This window comes from Aquarana catesbeiana, linkage group LG08, assembly GCF_042186555.1.
Source record: "Aquarana catesbeiana isolate 2022-GZ linkage group LG08, ASM4218655v1, whole genome shotgun sequence".
Taxonomy (NCBI): domain Eukaryota; kingdom Metazoa; phylum Chordata; class Amphibia; order Anura; family Ranidae; genus Aquarana; species Aquarana catesbeiana.
The window spans coordinates 99,466,752-99,486,774 of NC_133331.1; the positions used below are offsets into that span (position 1 = coordinate 99,466,752).

Consider the following 20,023-nt stretch of genomic DNA (forward strand, 5'->3'; position numbering starts at 1 on the left):
CTGCCCCGTTTATAGTCCCGACGTACGTGTTTTACGTCACCGCGTTCAGAACGATCGGATTTTCCGACAACTTTGTGTGACCGTGTGTATGCAAAACAAGTTTGAGCCAACATCCGTCGGAAAAAATCCATGGATTTTGTTGTCGGAATGTCCGATCAATGTCCGACCGTGTGTACAGGGCATAACAGTTTACCTGTACCTTTGGCTTAACACTAGTCCTGTACAGAAATATAAAAATAGGAATAAAACAGAATTTTTTCAATGAAAAGAAAAAGTAAAACTGTGAAAACCGATGTTATACCCTCTGCCTTATTGGGTCAGGCAACTAGGCTAAAAAGATTTATGTAGTCGTGTTACTCTCCCTGGATAATGTGGGTGTCCATTTAGAGGGTGTAACACATCTATCCATTTTGTGGTTTTTGGCATAAATTTTTATAAGTTTATCACATAACTTTATATTACTAGGAACATTAAATTGTACCACTTGCGCATATTTCATTTGCTTTGTGACAGGCAGGGGCTGTAACACATTTTACACCAAATTTTCTGATTCCAAAGTTGGTTTGAAATCCGAAGTTCATCACATTCTCCAGGGAGAGTAACACGACTACATAAATCTTTTTAGCCTAGTTGCTTGACCCAATAAGGCAGAGGGTATAACACCGCTTTTCACAGTTTCACTTTTTCTTTTCATTAAAAAAATTCTGTTTTATTCTTATTTTTATATTTCTGTACAGGACTAGTGTTAAACCAAAGGTACAGTTAAACTGTTAGGCACTTCTTTTTCATCATAATATTAAGAGTAGAATAGTGCAATTTCTACACTTCATCATTCATTTGTATACTCCACTTAGGTGGCAGTATTATGTAGAGGCAGCAATTCTCCTTTCTCTTTCCTACACACTTTTCTTATAATTTTATATATATATATATATACACACATATATATATATATATATATATATATATATATATATATATATATATATATATATATATATATATATATATATATATATATATACACATTTCTTTATATATCTCCTACTACTTTTTTTTTTTTTATAACTGTGGCATCCATTTACTGGACCTTAATACTAGGGCCGCTTTCTTTTCGCTTGATAGATACCGTAGCGCAGGGTCACCTACTATTTCTCAGCGCTATATAAGTACCTTAAATAATAATAATAATAATAATAATAATAATAATAATGTAGGAATTGATAAGCTGCCATGTAGTAAATAATTGCTTTTGGGTTTAATAGGCTTTAAAGAAAATCCACTGGTGCAACAGTGACACATAGTGGTTACATGATGTATTGTTGATAATTACCCTACAAAACTGCATCCTATTTATAAGTATATAATGTATCAAGTGTCTTGTAATAGATCCGTTTACTGTCAGATAAAGCCAAATGTAGGTTTGCTACAGAAATCTATGACAGCAACTGTCAGCAAAGGTTTACTGTACCTCTTCTCTGGCAAGCTGAAGAGCTGCTTCAAGGTCAGAGTGTTGATAGTTATGTAAATGGCCGCCTCCAGCTGTCTCCATAGCCACTGACCGGGAATAAAGTGACTTGTGTGAGAGGCCTACATCATTTGGGTCCAATATCTCCGGCTGTAGGTAATAACACAGGGTCAGTATCAATTTGTATTCCAATGTTTCAGTCCCAATAGACAGAGCAATAATATAAAACAAAGGCAGACGCAGGTAAATTCAATCAGGTTAGACAGCAGTGCAGGGCACAGCACACAGGGATCAGCTCTATATTAATGTTGATGGCTTCAGCCGATTACTGGAGGACTGCAGGATGTGTGTAACCTGCAATTCTATGACAGCTGAAACACTCCAAGAGGTGATTTACCTATAGGTCTTACTGACCCTTAGTGGTTGGTTAATCATCAACCCAGTGCCGTCAGTGAAGCGCACAAACAGGCCTCACTACCTCCCCTCTGCCCCAGAAACACAGCACCTTAAATAAGGAAACAGCAATTTATTTGTGAAGCAGAAAGAAGAAAAGCATTCATCACAAGGCAATATGATTTTTTTTTCTGGATTACCATTGCAGAAGACAGTTATGTTGTTTTATACAGCTGTAAAGTCATGCATTGCCATTACACCTATGCAGTGGAGGGGATGGCACATCTACCCATGCACGACAATGAAACAGGTTCTCTTTAATGTTAAACCTCACAGCTGCTTATACTTACACCCTCCTTGCTTGCTGCTGCTCCATCCGCCTAAAAAAACGTAAGTGACATACTGAATACAGGCAAGTATGGGACTCCCTTTCCTTCCTCCTATATGACACTGATGATGCTTAGCAAGCAGCCGTACAAATACTCAGTGCTGTCATGTGGGGAAGATTTGAGGCTTACAAAAGGCCGCTGCTTGTAAGCAGGTAAACAGAGCAAAGGAAAGGAAGTAAAAGCAGATGCAAAGACCAGCATGGGATTGAACATATGGCTGTGTCCTGCATGGGCAAAGCACAGAATCACTTTAAAATGAGCCCAAATCCACTCTGCAACACTGCCAGCTTCCAGTTAGGGTGTTGTCTCCATCACCTTGTCCACTGGAACCTCTCAAGCCCACAAGTGATACCAAAGGTTCATTTTTTTTTAAATAACAAACATGTCATACATACCTCCACTGTGCAGCTCGTTTTGCACAGAGTGGCCCCGAACCTCGTCTTCTGGGGTCCCTTGGCGGCTCTCTCGGCTCCTACCCACATCTGATAACCCCCTCGGGAAGCGCTCTCCCGGGGGGTTACCTTGCGGGCGCGCTCCCGAGTCCAGCATCCATAGAGGCAGAATGCAGGACTCGGCCCCACCCCCCCAGGCGCCCGCGTCATTAGATTTGATTGACAGCAGCGGGAGCCAATGGCTGCACTGCTATCAATCTATCCAATCAAGAGCCGAGAACCCCCTGCAGAGAGAGAGCGCGTCCCCGTGGGACAAGTTCAAGGGTTCAGGTAAGTAAAATGGGGGGCTGGGGGTGGTCACGGACAGGTGTTTTTTCACCTTAATGCATAGGATACATTAAGGTGAAAAAACACTTACCTTACACTTACAACCCCTTTAACTGTCCTTCCATGCTCCCTATGGAAACTGAAATGGTCACTGAGCAACTATATACTACTAAATGCACAGAAAGCAAGAGCCGTACAGCGTCCCATCTACAGAGAATCAGTCCTACCAATGTGTCCCATATTTTGAAAAGCATAAATCTGAGGGGTTGATTTGCTACAGGAAAATAGATTGTGCATTTTGCAAAGTGCAGTTGCTCCAGAGCTTAGTAAATGAGCAGAAGTTCTGCTGACTTCCATCATCCAATCATGTGCAAGCAAAAATGCATTTTTTTTATTTTCCTTGCATGTGATTGGGTATTCTTTGCAAAGTAAAGCTTTACCTCATTTACTAAGCTTTGAAGCAAAGTGCACAGTCTATTTGCCATTAGTAAATCAACCGCACTGTCTCACCCTGCTCTGCACATGCTCAGTTGCTCTCTATTTTTAGGTACTGCCAAATTTGTAGAGGCCGATCTGCTGACAGCCTTAACCTCCCTGACGGTATGATTATTTCAGATTTTTGATGCTGAAAGCAGTACAATTATTTTGCACAGAAATTTGGCGTTTCATATTATAGGCCTGCAATTCTTAGGAATAACTCACTTAAATCTGTCCAAATCGGAGTCTAGTAGACATCCCAGGTATGATAAATTTGAAAAACAAAATCAAAAATTATAATATAATAAATAACTATAAATAATTATAACAAATAATAATATAATAATAATAAAATGATTCAATAATGTAATCAAATCAAAAACACTGAAATTTGCTCAGTTGCAGAATTGTCGCTTTCGTTACTTTTCAGTGTTTGATGACGGATCTCCCCACAAATCACTATCACTCAATTCTGCAAGTGATTCTAATTTATTATCGCTGTTTTCTAGCTGGTCTAAAACCACTTTTGATGTAAAGGGACGGTTTTGGTTGCTATGGACAATCTCCAGTTTCCAGTCAGAAAGAACAGTATTTACAATATAAAACTGCATGCAGGACACTGGACAGACCACTAGGGACAAAGGGGATGTGTAATTATTTGATACAGTACGGTAATCTGTAAGATCACAGTATACTGTATCTGTACTGTGTGTTTTACTTTTTTGAATTTGGCGCCGAACTCTGTCCCTGTGTGCGCACCGCTCGCAGGGAACGGAGCTCGGCAATGTGAATCGAGCGAGACACGGCGGCTCGCAGATCACAGCAGGGAAAAATCGCAGGATCCAGGGGGCAAGGTAGGTAACCTCTACAAGGATCCTGCCATGCAATCCCGAGTCTGGCTCGGGGTTACCGCTTTTGGTATTGAAAATCCACCCGAGCCAGACTCGGGAATACCGCTAGGGGGGTTAAAGTAGAATTAAACCCTCCTATCCTTTACAGCATGGGTGCTAAACCTGTGGCCCTCCAGCTGTTGTGGAACTACAAGTCTCATGAGGCATTGCATAGCTGATGGTTACAAGCATGACTCCCAAATGTAGAGGCATGATGGGAATTGCAGTTCAGCAACAGCTGGAGGGCCACAGGTTGGGCACCCATGCTTTACAGCCAGGGAAGCTGCTTTGGTTTGATCTGCAAATGCCATGGTGCTGCACATGTGATCAGTTAGGACACTAGCCATTTGATGGTTTGCCAGTTTGGTTAAGGGCACAAGCAAATGTGACAGTTAGCAAACCTGGCATTCCAGGAATGTATCTGTTTTTTGGAACCGTTAAAGCAATGGGTTTAGTTCCGCTTTATGATTTACTGCTGCTCAGGGGCTCTGAGCTTCAGCAAAATGGAAGCCTCCAGCAAGAAGAAACAGAAGCAATGCTGGAGGCAATATTCAGCACATGCTAAATTTGGTAGCATAATTATTAATGTGGAATGTATGTTCCTTGCTAAAGAACATTATGTTTTATCAAGTTCTTATGGGTAAAGATACGCTTTAACTGAACAAGCTGAAGTTAAAAGCGGACTGATTACCATGCACAGCTCCTCCAGATTTTGCACTCTCCAGTATTAGTAAATCAACCCCAATCTATTTTAGGAGACTTTGAACCTTTTAAAACATAGACATGATAAGACCGACTTAACAACACAAAAATAACACCGCTCTGAACTACGATATCCGGATAACAGGTAAATGGTAACCTCGGCACACCCAGAATTCAGGTGCTTTAGGGCTCAGGATGTCCTTCTTACATCCAAATAGGCAAACTTGAATAAAACTGAAGGAAGAGCCGGCACCGCTGGATATAACATCTGTGATCTTTAATGTATCATGAAAAGTATAAAAAGGCCAAGCAGACGCGTTTCGGCACAAGCCTTGTTCAAAGCTCAAACAAGACTTGTGCCGAAACACGTCTTCTTGTCTTTTTTATACTTGTCATGATACAATAAAGATCACAGATGTTACATCCAGCGGTGCCGGCTCTTCCTTCAGTTTTTCTGATAAGACCGACTGTCGCCCACCCAATATTTAATATTGGGCTCCAATTCACTAATTTAATTGTTATGTGACTAACAACTGTACTACTTTTTGAGAAATGTGTTGTGGCCAGCACCACTGTTAATTGTATTCTCGGTTTAAAAAAAAAAAAATGCAGACATAAATACTCTGCATTGAGGGGTTGGTTTGGGTGGGATAGGGACTATCATGATGGAAGCAAAAGTTTGTAGAGATGTTTTTAGCTCATAAAGTAATACTATAGTTATACAGGAAAAAAATGTGCAGCTTTCAGACATGACTCAGTCCTAGTCCAAAACCACCTGAATGAGCCCACCAGAATGCTATCACAGTACTGGACCAATCATAAGTAGCTGAGGCATTCCCCGGACAACAGGCACATGTATACAAAGAATGAGTATACATCCGACTGCGGGATGGAGAATGCCTCAGTCACTTAAGATTGTGACAGCTTCCTGGCAGGATTGCTCAGATGGGTTTGGACCATGATCCAAACATTTCTGAGCTCATCCCTAATCAGGAACTGTTTGAAATTCAAACAACGTATGGCCAGCTTAAGGATGCAGCTAATGAAGTGAGAAAACCTCATCTGGAAAGTTGTCCCAGGTCAGTTTCCGGACCAGTATGATAACCTAGAAACTAACATTTCCCAAAGGAGTGCTCAGTAGTAGAAACCTCCCTTTATCTCTAAGTACAGGAGTCCTCCAACCACCTTTATAGATAGCAACAAAACTTTACTAATGCAGCATTGAGATACTCTGCCTTAAAGGCTGCCAAGGGCACCGCTCTCAGCTTATGACCTCTGGAAGCTGCCTTAGCTGCTCTAACAACTGATGGGACTATTCCAACACAAATAAAAGAAAATGTGTACACAGAGGAAGTTTTACGTGCAGAATTAAACAATGATTTCAAAGTATTGAGGATGTTTGGAAAGCCAAGGTCTATAGGTCATGATACTGCTAGCAATCATTTCTATAAGGACATCTAACCCACACATGCACCATTAGACATGCACAATACACAGGCCAAGAGAAATGACCATATCACCCAAATCACAAGATCAGTGCAATATTTTCCATCCTGTTCTAGCAATATCTGAACAAATAATTATTTAACTGAGCAGCTGCTATCTACCTACTAAACATGGGCCGGTTACAGTAACAGCAATTTATGTCTAAAACAATGTAGCTTGGTGAGCAAGTACATGTATGGTAGCAGAAAAACCTGTTTGTTTATATAAGAATGCGTTAAGCTTGCAAATGGGAAATCTAGCAATCAAATTGCGTACAGGTCACTGGTCCATATATAACCTTGAAAACATGTTTAATAGTCTTAATGCAGTAATTAATTTTGTTCAGCTATACATATGCAAGTAAAGAATACAAATTAGTGCTAGAGATGCCAGCACCCATACTGGTGTGGATTACTGAAGGAGAGATTTCAGTGTTTTAGAGTGGCACTCCAAGCATTTGCAGTAACTAATAAGAATAGTAATATTACTATGACCCTACTACTAGCTGCTGTACCATATACAGTATGTATCAGAATAAAATATTTATATTCTCCTGCATTCAAGCATTTAAATTGGCCCAACACAAACAATATATACAGTGTATATATATATATATATATATATATATATATATATATATATATATATATATATATATATATATATATATAAATATATATACATACAGTGGGGGCGGAAAGTATTCAGACCCCCTTAAATTTGTCACTCTTTGTTATATTGCAGCCATTTGCTAAAATCATTTACGTTAATTTTTTTCCTCATTAATGTACACACAGCACCCCATATTGACAGAAAAATACAGAATTGTTGACATTTTTGCAGATTTATTAAAAAAGAAAAACTGAAATATCACATGGTCCTAAGTATTCAGACCCTTTGCTGTGACACTCATATATTTGCTGTCCATTTCTTCTGATCATCCTTGAGATGGTTCTACACCTTCATCTGAGTCCAGCTGTGTTTGATTATACTGATTGGACTTGATTAGGAAAGCCACACACCTGTCTATATAAGACCTTACAGCTCACAGTGCATGTCAGAGCAAATGAGAATCATGAGGTCAAAGGAACTGCCTGAAGAGCTCAGAGACAGAATTGTGGCAAGGCACAGATCTGGCCAAGATTACAAAAAAAATTCTGCTGCACTTAAGGTTCCTAAGAGCACAGTGGCCTCCAAAATCCTTCAATGGAAGATGTTTGGGATGACCAGAACCCTTCCTAGAGCTGGCTGTCCCGCCAAACTGAGCTATCGGGGGAGAAGAGCCTTGGTGAGAGAGGTAAAGAAGAACCCAAAGATCACTGTGGCTGAGCTCCAGAGATGCAGTCGGGAGATGGGAGAAAGTTGTAGAAAGTCAACCATCACTGCAGCCCTCCACCAGTCGGGGCTTTATGGCAGAGTGGCCCAACGGAAGCCTCTCCTCAGTGCAAGACACATGAAAGCCCGCATGGAGTTTGCTAAAAAACACCTGAAGGACTCTAAGATGGTGAGAAATAAGATTCTCTGGTCTGATGAGACCAAGATAGAACTTTTTGGCCTTAATTCTAAGCGGTATGTGTGGAGAAAACCAGGCACTGCTCATCACCTGTCCAATACAGTCCCAACAGTGAAGAATGGTGGTGGCAGCATCATGCTGTAGGGGTGTTTTTCAGCTGCAGGGACAGGACAACTGGTTGCAATCGAGGGAAAGATGAATGCGGCCAAGTACAGGGATATCCTGGACAAAAACCTTCTCCAGAGTGCTCAGGACCTCAGACTGGGCCGAAGGTTTACCTTCCAACAAGACAATGACCCTAAGCACACAGCTAAAATAACGAAGTAGTGGCTTCACAACAACTCCGTGACTGTTCTTGAATGGCCCAGCCAGAGCCCTGACTTAAACCCAATTGAGCATCTCTGGAGAGACCTAAAAATGGCTGTCCACCGTTTACCATCCAACCTGACAGAACTGGAGAGTATCTGCAAGGAGGAATGGCAGAGGATCCCCAAATCCAGGTGTGAAAAACTTGTTGCATCTTTTTCCAAAAGGACTCATGGCTGTATAAAATTAAAAGGGTGTTTCTACTAAATACTGAGCAAAGGGTCTGAATACTTAAGACCATGTGATATTACAGTTTTTCTTTTTTAATAAATCTGCAAAAATGAAAAAAAATGAACTTAAATGATTTTAGCAAATGGCTGCAATATAACAAAGAGTGAAAAATTTAAGGGGGTCTGACTAATTTCCGTCCCCACTGTGTATACATACATATATATATATATATATATATATATATATATATATATATATATATATATATATATATATATATATATTAGGGTTGTCCTGATACTAGTACCAAGCATTTACGCGAGTACTTGTACTCGCACACATGCTCCCGATGCCTAATTCGATATCTGGGAATGAGGCAGCGGGCGGAGCGGGGAGTGAGTCCTCAACAGGCTGGCAGCAGTGGAACTAGGTAAGCTGGCCAGGGCAGGGGTGCAGGGTGCAGCCGCATGTTCCATCAGAATTGGTGACCAGAGCCGTCACATTTGGTAACAGAAGTGACGTTCCATGTCTCCGTCAGAGGTTGAACATCTCGACGCCCATCTTGGTACACCCTGCACTCGGCCGCAGTAAGCCAGCAGCGAACATCTTGTTACACCCAGCCCATATAGTTCCGGCTGCATGTAACAAGATGTCCGCTGCTGCCTACTGCAGCCGAGTGCAAGGTGTACCAAAATGGGGGTCACAGCATATACTATATGATAAATGACATGAATGATGAGAGGAAAGGAAGGTTTTTGCAATGCATTGGAAAATCCTTCCTTTCCTCTCATCATTCGTGTAATTTATTATGCCAGGCCAGCAATTGCCAATCAGTGCTGCAGTGCTGCATTTCAGTGCCTGCCCAAAAGTGTCACCTATCAGTGCTCATCGATGCTGCATATTAGTGCCGATCAGTGCCAGCTAATCCTATCAGTGTTGCATAATCAGTGCCACCTATCAGTGCTCATCAGTGCCACCCGATCCTATCAGTGCCCATCAGTGCCACCTAATCCTATTAGTGCTCATCAGTACTGCTTAATCAGTGCCAGAAGATATCATTAGTCTGTATTGTGCTTTGAAAACTGTCACATGACATTTAAAAAAAGTATTGGTACTTGGTCTTAAATATAAATATATATATATATATATATATATATATATATATATATATATATATATATATATATATATATATATATATATATATATATAAAATATATCTGTAAAAATGATCTAGGGTATGTAGCTTTATAAATTCTACTAGATTTATTTAACAATGCATTCCAATCTTACAATAAACAGATCAAGAATAAACAACTGGTATTAATACCTAATCCTACTTTCCCATATGTAATTTAAACCAGATTAATGACATTAGAGCAGAAGTATGGAACCTCGGGGCAGTCTCTAGTCCACTGTGGCATAATACAGTTGTGTAATATAGAAATTGTGTGGTGTAGTCCATAGAATAGCCTCTAGGTGGGGAAGTTCTTCTTTTCATATGTTTAGGTGTCCACATATGTTGTCTTGTGCTGACACCATTCCTAGTATTAGTACATTATAATAATATCATTATAATACTATATTGTAGTGCACTCAAACTGAGAACACAAATAAAACATGCATAAGCTGAGATTGCCTACTGTGAAAATGGCATGTCAAGATGATGAATAGATCCAGAAATAAAGGCAGTAAGTTGCACAAAAAAAGTGTCAACTTTTCCTATAATAAAACCTATATTTAAAACCTTTCCATTAATCAATGAGACTACTCAATAATGGGCCAATAGCAAGTACAGAAGACAGGAGGGTGTAGGACCGTGCTGAAAAGCTATGGAAAAAGTTGAATTTTTTTATAACTTGGGCTGCCTTTATCACATTGATTTTTAATTATAACGTGGCATTCACTAAACGTAAGGCCCCCTTATGCATTTTTTCATCATACGCTCAGTCTCAGGTTTGTAACAGGTTTCTTTCTTATTTTTCAAGAATGCTAACACCTCCTATTTGTCTTAGTGTGTGAATGAAAAAATCTATGTTTTACAAGGAAATGCTTCATGTAGCAGTATATTGTATAATTAACTCCCTATTAAACATAGGGAACATGGCGACTAGCTTGAGTCATTTTCTTTTGTTTCTAGCTGGAATATATACTTTGTGTTAACTTCAAGTCAGATGGCTCAAGCCATGCCAAGCTCTTTAGTAGGATGCAAAATTGAAAAGTAGCATGCACTGTGCAGGCCTGGCATGGCTTCCAACTAGGAAACAGCTATCATTTTGGTGCAATGAACCTTTCTTAGCTAAGCATGCTGGACTCCCTAAAGGCAGCCACCCATGTCTCAATCTGATTGTACAATCTCCATAAAATATCCATTATATTTACCAATAATTATATACTGAGAGTGCCTCTTTTAACACTACATTCAATTTATATCAAGTCAGGTTCTCCCTCCTAAGATTATAAAAGGAGATTGGGCAATCAGACTGCCATGTATGTGGTTAGCTTTAGTGTTTCTAAATGTTAAATGATATCAATATTCAAGGAGGTGAATTTACTAAGACTGGAGCAACCAGAATCTGGAGTAGCTGTGCATAGAAAACCATTACATTTCTAGCTTTGATTTTCAAAGCTAAACCCTCATATTCTTTACAGCAAAAGAATCTGCCATTTTAACCCCTTGACCCCCAGGCCTTTTCTGGCACTTTTTGTTTAAAAAAAAATGCAGACAAAAATTAAATTAATTATTTATTTAATATTACATTGTCACATTTAGTTTTTTTTATCACTTTAATTGCTTTCACAAGGAATGCAAACATCCCTTGCAACAGCAACAGGCTGTGACAGGTATTGTCACTGCCTGTTGTCTGACAGAGATCCCTCCTCTGCTCTTAAAGATCAAGACCAAGATCCGTGTGATCAAATACTTTTCATTTTTAAAAGTGGGGCCGTTTACATCCTGGTAAACCGGAAGTGATGTAAGGTCATCACTACCAGTTCCCTATATAATAGGGACGTACAGAGCGGTTCCGGTCTTTGGTTGTCTCTAAGATCAGCTGGCAGGAGTTCCAGCTGGTCGATTGAGGTGTCCTGGAGGGATGGGATAGCCTGATGAAGCTGTGGAAGGGGGGGGGTGTTACCTCCCATTGCTTGTAAAAGCTATCCAGCGGCTAGTTAGCTGCTAGGATTGCTTTACAAGAGAGCCGACTGCCAGCTCTAAAAAAACGGTATCAGGATGATGCCTGAAGCTGCAGGCATCATTCCTTTATAAGCACTTGACCAGCGATGCATCGGTACATCGCTTGACTTCATCAAGTGGTTGAGCAACATTTGCACAGACCCTTTGCCATGGTGCAAATGGCAGCTGCAGGCATCTGATTCCTTGTGTGCGTCCATGTCAGGGATGGGCTAAGCCCTTCCTTCTCTGAGCTGGCCGCTCAGCTGTTGGCTAATTGCCAGCTCCTATCTCTCCACAGTTACTCAGCTGTTGATATGCTCGTCAATCCTGTCTACTTAAGCCATCCAGCCCAGAGGATCTCTGCCTTCGCTTTGGTCAACATCACAGAGACACTCTCCTCATTTCTGTTAAAAGACTTGCTTGGCTGACATCCCTTCTGGCTCCAGATCCTGCTTGCTGTTTTACTATGCTCATCTCCGGCTCCCTGGCGTTTGGCTTATCCCGCTATCCGTTCTGGTTCCTGAACTCTGGCTATGTTTTGACTATGTTTGTTCTATTTATTTTTATTATTAAACAAGTGTGATTTAACTGTACTCCTGTCTCGGTCTGAATTCATGGCTTCTGACAGTTCAGCAGCGATCATCTCTGGCTGTGCAAGCAGCAAAGAAAAGCCCCCGACAATCTGTCATTGAAGTGTACCGGCCCGGCAGCCACGGCCAGCCGCTCACACCTGTCAAAAACAGCATCAGGAGTCTGTCTGATCTGCAGCTGCCTGATGCTGCACATGTAATCAGTTATGACATGAACCTTTTGCTGGCTTGATAGTTTAGTTGACAGCACAAGCACCTGGGACAGTTATCATTTATGGCATGCCTTGAATGTAACTGTTTTTAGAAATAGATAAATCGATAGGTTTAGTTCCAATTTAACTGAACAAGCTAAAGACAGAAGCAGATTAGTTACTATGAACAGCTGCTCCAGATTTCGCCTGCTCCAGTTTTAGTAAATTCCCCCATAATGTGTATTATCTATACATTCTTACAGTTAATACTAGTGTGTAAAAGGTGCAGCCATTGTGCAGAGAAAAAATGGTGTGGGATCCAAGAACACACACACTGTCAGAGGGATGCAGAGACCAGTTCACTGCACACACAGCCCAGATACCTCTGTATACTGGGACGACTGGGATACGTGTCTGGCTAACTTCAGAGCCTCAATTCGCATGGCTTCAAACTCTAACTCCTCCTGCTCCAGTAACAAGCCAGAGAAAAGCATTCAGTAAAACACAAAGAAAACATCTCACAAGAAGGAAAATAAGGGACACAGGGACACAAGAATTTCAGAAAAGGGATATTAAACAGGGTTTAATTAAATAAGCAATTAAAGAGGTTCTGACATAAATAAAAATATGCTGCTGACCCCTCTAAGTAGTAACATGGAGGAGTTTTCATACACCTACAGTACCTGGGAGTCTACTACTTATTTATGTCAAAGGGAAGCCTAGCTTTCTGTTTATCCATTAACAAAAGTAGATGTAAACCCTAAGTGGATGACATTCGGTTTTCTCAAGCATTGTTTATGCACTTACTTTTGGGAAATGCTGTTTTAACCTCTTTTGCAACTGAGCGCTGCTGACCTCCCACAGTCTCTTTGCTGGAACTTTCTCTCTACATGAGCTCCAGCAACATCTGAATGTCATTGCGCAATGCAGCCTTCCTGGTGGTGACAACAATGCAATATGCCTGCACATTTTAGGCTCCATGCACACTGGGCTTAAAAAAACATCTGTTCTCTCAGAAGTAGAAAATGCTCATATAGAGCATTTTTTTGTACAAAGTTTAGATGAGTTTAGGATAGTTTTTTCTGCCTCCAAGCTCCAAGCAAAAACATGAACCAGAAGTTTTTTTTTAGTCTGCCTCTAAACATTAAATTCAAAATATGCCTCTTAAGATCCTATTGTGCATGGACACATAGGATAACATTGAGCTGCTTCTACAGGCAGAACACAAAACTCCTGTGAAAGCAACGTTTTTTAAGCCAATGTGCATGGAGCCTTAGCATCAGCAAGACTGCCTGTAGTCTTTACTGGAAGTCAATGTGACAGCACAAGAGAGAAATTGGGATAAAGGGATAGAGCATTCTTATCCTATAACAGGAAATGTCTGGACATTCTTCATGGCACGATAGCTCCAGATATAAACTGCGAATGAAGTAACATCTTAAAGGAGAAGTACATCCAAAGCTCATTTGGCTGTACTTCTCCTGCGGATCACAGGAGTGGAGTTTGTTCTGCACTCCTGTGACCCGTTTTCAGCAGACAGCAGGCTGAAGCCCTCTGTAGGGTGACGTCACAGAGCCGGTCCAGGCTCCGGAAAGATTGTGACCATGCGGTCAAGGTCCACTCACGTGCCTGGACAGACCCCAGCTCAGATTCTCAGCGGGAAGGGGGGGGGGGAGGCAGAGCAGAGAGCCTGTGACTTACCAGCTCTCTGCTCACGCAGCTGTAGGAGCCAAGCGATTGGCGGTGTTTGATCACTCGGTTCTCAGTGTTAGAGCCGGTAGGGGACAGATGCAGTATAAGTATGTATGATTAAGAAAACAAAAATCACATACTTCTCTTTCAAAGCTTTAATGCAATGTTTGTGATAAGGTTTAGATGTATTTTAAGATTTTGCCATTTTTTATAGCAGGGAAGTAGAGGGATTCCCTCTTTTGATATCATGGTCTTTTTTTTTATTATTACTTGATTTCAATAGATGTCACAGTGAGCCTCATCTGTAGGCTGCAAAGCGGGCAGTGCTGGGGGTAGATGCCATCTGAGGTAGTTATTTTTGCTGTGTGACAGGTGCAGTGGTCGGGGAGGGAGCTCTACAACACCGAGCCTGTGGTTTTGTCACGCTCAGCATTTATTAAACTACACTGAGGATGGAGTATCTGGCCTAAATAACACCACCCACCGTGCCTAAATTGGTTCCCCCCAACACAAGTGACCTCTTGGGTGGCATGGCAATGGCTGTAAGTGGTAAATATTTACCATATACGCAAAATATCATATTTACCTAATAAAAATATTTTTTTATATTAAACATAATTTAAACAATTGTATTAAAAACAAAATTTTCTTTTCAGTTTTTCATTTTAAAGGTTTGGTCTGTAATGCCAGGTTTCCCCAGCAGGTGGGGAAACGATATATGGAAGAACTTGAGGATTGTTTTAATAAACCTACAGTTACAAGTAGTAGTTGAAAGTTAACTTATGCCAGAAGACCCTCTATAGAGTGAAGGAGGAGTACACTATGATATGAAAAAGAGACTGATTTTTAGGTAAAGCGTGTAAAGGAAAAAAGTGCAATAATCAAGCTTTAGCTGCCTGGCTTAATATCATGGGAGGTACAGTACAAACACAAACAGAAGGCTGAAACTTGTCTACCTGCATATTAGGCATGACAAGACGGAAAGGACAAACCTGTAATTTCTGTGCAAATGCTTGTGGGTTCTTCTCTGCAAGATCCGGCTCTAGGTAACTCAGCTGGTCACAAAGAGTATTGTGATGTGCGATCCGTGACAACAATGCTTCAGAAGGCATATATTCATCATCGGGAGAGCCCTGGGAGGAAACACTTGTGATCAGTACTGTACAATGCAATACAAACATTAGCTAAAAGAAAGAGGAAGTATTTTTTCATTACAGTGTTCCTTCCCCTGGGGAAAGGCTGTGCTGTGGAACGCTAGCTATGTGGATGCCCGCTCTCCTTTTCCCCCATGGTCATCCGACAACACAACTAGCAAGGAGATGGCATTTACTGTGTATACTGTACATGTCAAATAATTCCAGTTCTGTTCAAAGGAGGATACGTTACATATATACAATGTTGTACAGTATATACTGTATACATACAGTATAAATATTGTTGGTTCTTATATAGTGCCATCAATTTACGCAGTACTTTACACATATATATTGTACATTCACATCAGTCCCTGCGATCAAGGAGCTTACAGTCTAAGGTCCCTAAGGCTGGCACAATTTCCTTGTACAAATTTCCTTCAGATTTACCAAAACCATATATGGTATTATGATTATAATATGATGTCATAGCTAAACACTTTCAATTTGTATGCAATCAGGCAAGACCTTGCACTACATAGTTGAAGGTCAATCTAAAGAAAAATGAATAGGAAAATTGTATAATGTATGACCAGCTTTATTCACATCCAAACATACATACAGTATACTAGGGTTAGTTCAGATAGGAGCCAATTAACCTACCAGCGTGTCTTTGGAATGTGGGAGGAAACTGGAGCACCCAGAGGAAACCCATGCAGTCACAGGGAAAGCATGCATACTCCAGGTGTATTTATATATATACATATATATATATATATATATATATATATATATATATATATCAAAATATATGTATGACTAGGGTAATGGCGCTCCCTGACGAGTAGTTGGGCAGGTAATATAGGGTACCAATAATAATTGGAATCAGTATACAAACTACACGGCGAGTAGCCCCGCCTAGGTGAGTTGCATAAATGGATAAATACCAAACAACCGCGGAGTGGCAACTTTCCCTCCACGTTCGTGAGTGTGCAAATAAAGGATTTGGAAATAAATAAAACTTCCCAATTAATGTAAATTAATATTAATTGTGTTGGTAGGGATAACTACCCTTTTTAAACATAATCCGTGTAGGTGCAACCGTGAATGGTGCTTAATTAGGTGTGCATACTTCAACCATATATAATCATAAACCTGTGCCTAAACCAAGTGTTGTTACCTCAAAGAACATAGGTACCAATAAATCATTACTAAACTTTACAATTAAATGTATGTTAATTAAGTTTAGTAATGATTTATTGGTACCTATGTTCTTTGAGGTAACAACACTTGGTTAATGCACAGGTTTATGATTATATATGGTTGGAGTATACACACCTAATTAAGCACCATTCACGGTTGCACCTACACGGATTATGTTTAAAAAGGGTAGTTATCCCTACCAACACAATTAATATTAATTTACATTAATTGGGAAGTTTTATTTATTTCCAAATTCTTTATTTGCACACTCACGAACGTGGAGGGAAAGTTGCCACTCCGCGGTTGTTTGGTATTTATCCATTTATGCAACTCACCTAGGCGGGGCTACTCGCCGTGTAGTTTGTATACTAAATCCAATTATTATTGGTACCCTATATTACGCACCTGCCCAACTACTCATCAGGGAGCGCCATTACCCTACTCATACATATATATTTATATCCGAAACACCTTGGGGAGTTTCTTTAGGGGGGCTGCATACCTCTACATCTGTCCTAAGCGCAGTCACACACTTCATCCAAATATATAAAAATATATATATATATACACACACACTATATATATATATATATACATATATATATATATATATATATATATATATATATATATATATATATATATCTATATCTATATATCTATATAGATATATAGATATAGATATATATATATATATACATATATCTATATCTATATATATATATATATAGTGTGTGTGTGTGTGTATATATATATATATATATATATATATATATATATATATATATATATACACACACACACACACAAATATAATTGTTAGATCTTTCATGTAATTTTACTTTTTTGTTTTAAGTTGAGTGATCCTGTAAAAATCAACCTGTCATGGGAGAAATATCTGTGCCAAAAACAAAATTAATAATTTACACTGGAGTTCTATTTCAAATCACTAGATTCCAAAGGTTCTCATGAACAAATGTGGTTTCATTTCAGCTTTATGTAAACGAAAAAAAACAAGAAAAAACGATTCCCAAGAAAATGCTAATGGTACAGTGTTGTGTGAGTGAGCTCAGACCACAGGGAATGATTAAAAAGCGCACAGCTCACACTTCAACATATAATTGTGTAATGTGCTGGGAACTGGAATTACTGGGTTTCCTTAAGCCTCAGAAAAAATTGATAGATGTCCAAAAAAGAAAATGAAATGATGACCTTAATGGATAAACACAGCAAAGGCCAAGAAAGAATATAATGTGTCTCTGGAGCTGGCTTTAAACCAGTAAATAATCTTATCTGGATAATCTTGAATTTATTAGCAGAATTCCTGTGTGATTGGCAGCCGTAATTGTCCATTCTAGTAAACATATATTAGCTATTTATTTTTTTTCTTAAAGACAGAGCAATGACGTGCTATAATCTAGTACAGTTTAACTGAGAAGGGCTAGCTTCTGATTAACTCTGTCATTCAGACAGTGTGTTATGCACCACTAAGCCTAAAACCAATTATATACTTGTACGGGTGAGCTAGAATTAGATTCACACATATGTATATATCAGTTTCCAAATCTGCATTGAATATGTAATGTTAAGTATTCATCTCTTTTCAGAATAATGTTAGGTTTTGTATTGACTTCTATTTTAGACTAAAGATGGCTTAAAAGTCACTATTAGGAGTATTCCTTTCCATGTAAAAACCAGACAGGAAGTAGCCTTGGCCTAGCGCTTCCTATCTATTTCACATGTTGGCTTTTAATTAAATTTTTTTTTTGGGCGGAACACCGCTTTAAGGACAGTACTGAAGGCTGCCACAGTGCTGCCGAGGGGTACATTTTTTAACCATTCACCCCTAAAACTCAACGAGTATGGAACTCTTACAGTGGGGGGGATTTTGGGCACTGCATGGGTAGATTTTGTATAATTCCCAGAGTTCATCTTTAAAAAAAATTTTACTAACATACCAGCATGCAGTCTATGCCGCCCTTTGTTAGGCTATCACTAAGGCTATCACTAATGCAAAGTATTCACTTCTTATATCTTTTGGGCACTAGTTGGGAAACATCATTATCATAAAGCCCAATCATGTCTATGTCATATTCTCATTATAAAGCCAATGATGCTGTCACAATTTCCTATTTAATTCTCCATACTGTAGGATAAGCGAATTAGAAAATGAAACTGCAAGGGAGATACATTCGTTACAGCCTGTAAGTCAGTTGAGACCCAAATTTCGTTAATGGAATCTTTGAAAATATTAGGCAGCGGATAATACAACTAACCAGTACACAACTCAAAGTCATCAATTTTGGGGAGAGATGGTTTATAGATTCAAACTATGGGGGAGATTTACTAAAACTGGTGCACACAGAATCTGGTGCAGCTGTGCATAATAATCAATCAGCTTCCAACTTCAGCTTGTTCAATTAAGCTATGATAATAAAACCTAGAAGTTGATTGGTTACTATGCATAGCTGCACCAGATTCTGTGTGCACCAGCTTTAGTAAATATCCACCTATGGTGCTATCATTTTGGGACGTTAATAAGTCTAAAAAGCAGAACTTCTTTCTTTAGGTAGTGTACTGAATATGTATTTTGTAACCAGAATATTTTCATAAACACTTCCTCACCAGCTCCATTTTTCCACTCCCAATCGCCTCTGGCTCATCGTCTCTGGACCGTGACCTCTCCAGGGCTTGCCGTGTACTGTCCTGCATTATGGGTGGAGATCTGGAGAGAGGAAGCTGTCCAGAGCATATATTGGACTCCATTGTCTCAAAGCTGGATGGATGAAAAGATTACAGATAATTTGGATATAAACACAGCACATCTGATATTACCTCGGCAGCCTTGCACATCCCGCACAGACCAGTTGGCCTCTCATTTGCAAAACAAATTTGACGGCAACTGTACACCACAATGTGCTGCTGATCTACTTACTCTGTCCCTGGGGTGCAAGACTCTGAAAACTTGGCAGGAGAGTTTTCTGGGCTGTCCTGTGATGCTTCAAACATGAGGTACAGAGACTGGGGCTGAGGCACATCCCGGAGCTGTGCAAACATTACAATGGCAGCGTCAGAATGAGTCAAACTCTATAATATTTAGGCTGCTGTTATACACAACACACACCCTGAGTAATGACTTTACTTATGTATGGCTTTATTTTAATAACACACTTTGATGCATTGTTACAGAGCTCTGCAATAAATACCTTGTCTATAATGTATGCGGGCAGTTTTACAGCATGGAGGGATTTGTACTTCCCATTTTTTATGGACATCGTGTGTTCAAGGACAGATTTTATAAGCATAATCTACATTCTCCATGCTGCCATTTCAGAGAATAATGTCACTGATAGATTCCATATTGAAAACTTTCCCTACTTCAATGTCATTAGAATCAGGACAATTGCATATCTTTTTTATAAGTGTGTTTTTGATTTCTTTGAAATGTAATTGAATAAATGCACTG

General features: G+C 39.6%; 1 protein-coding gene across 9 annotated transcripts in view; it reads right to left on the bottom strand.

Annotated features, from left to right (window-relative positions):
* TACC2 (transforming acidic coiled-coil containing protein 2) overlaps nucleotides 1-20,023 on the bottom strand; it is a 225,128-nt gene that overhangs the window by 17,983 nt on the left and 187,122 nt on the right. For 5 of the 9 annotated variants that reach the window (XM_073596214.1, XM_073596217.1, XM_073596212.1 and 2 more), the window contains 6 exons: nucleotides 19,493-19,602; nucleotides 19,183-19,333; nucleotides 15,214-15,354; nucleotides 12,913-12,993; nucleotides 2,212-2,241; nucleotides 1,472-1,618 (listed from right to left, as the gene is read on the bottom strand). In XM_073596214.1, coding sequence (XP_073452315.1) covers nucleotides 1,472-1,618; nucleotides 2,212-2,241; nucleotides 12,913-12,993; nucleotides 15,214-15,354; nucleotides 19,183-19,333; nucleotides 19,493-19,602 — 660 coding nt within the window. The remainder of the gene's footprint in view (nucleotides 1-1,471; nucleotides 1,619-2,211; nucleotides 2,242-12,912; nucleotides 12,994-15,213; nucleotides 15,355-19,182; nucleotides 19,334-19,492; nucleotides 19,603-20,023) is intronic. The other 4 variants (XM_073596219.1, XM_073596220.1, XM_073596221.1 and 1 more) reach the window with 2 other exon arrangements.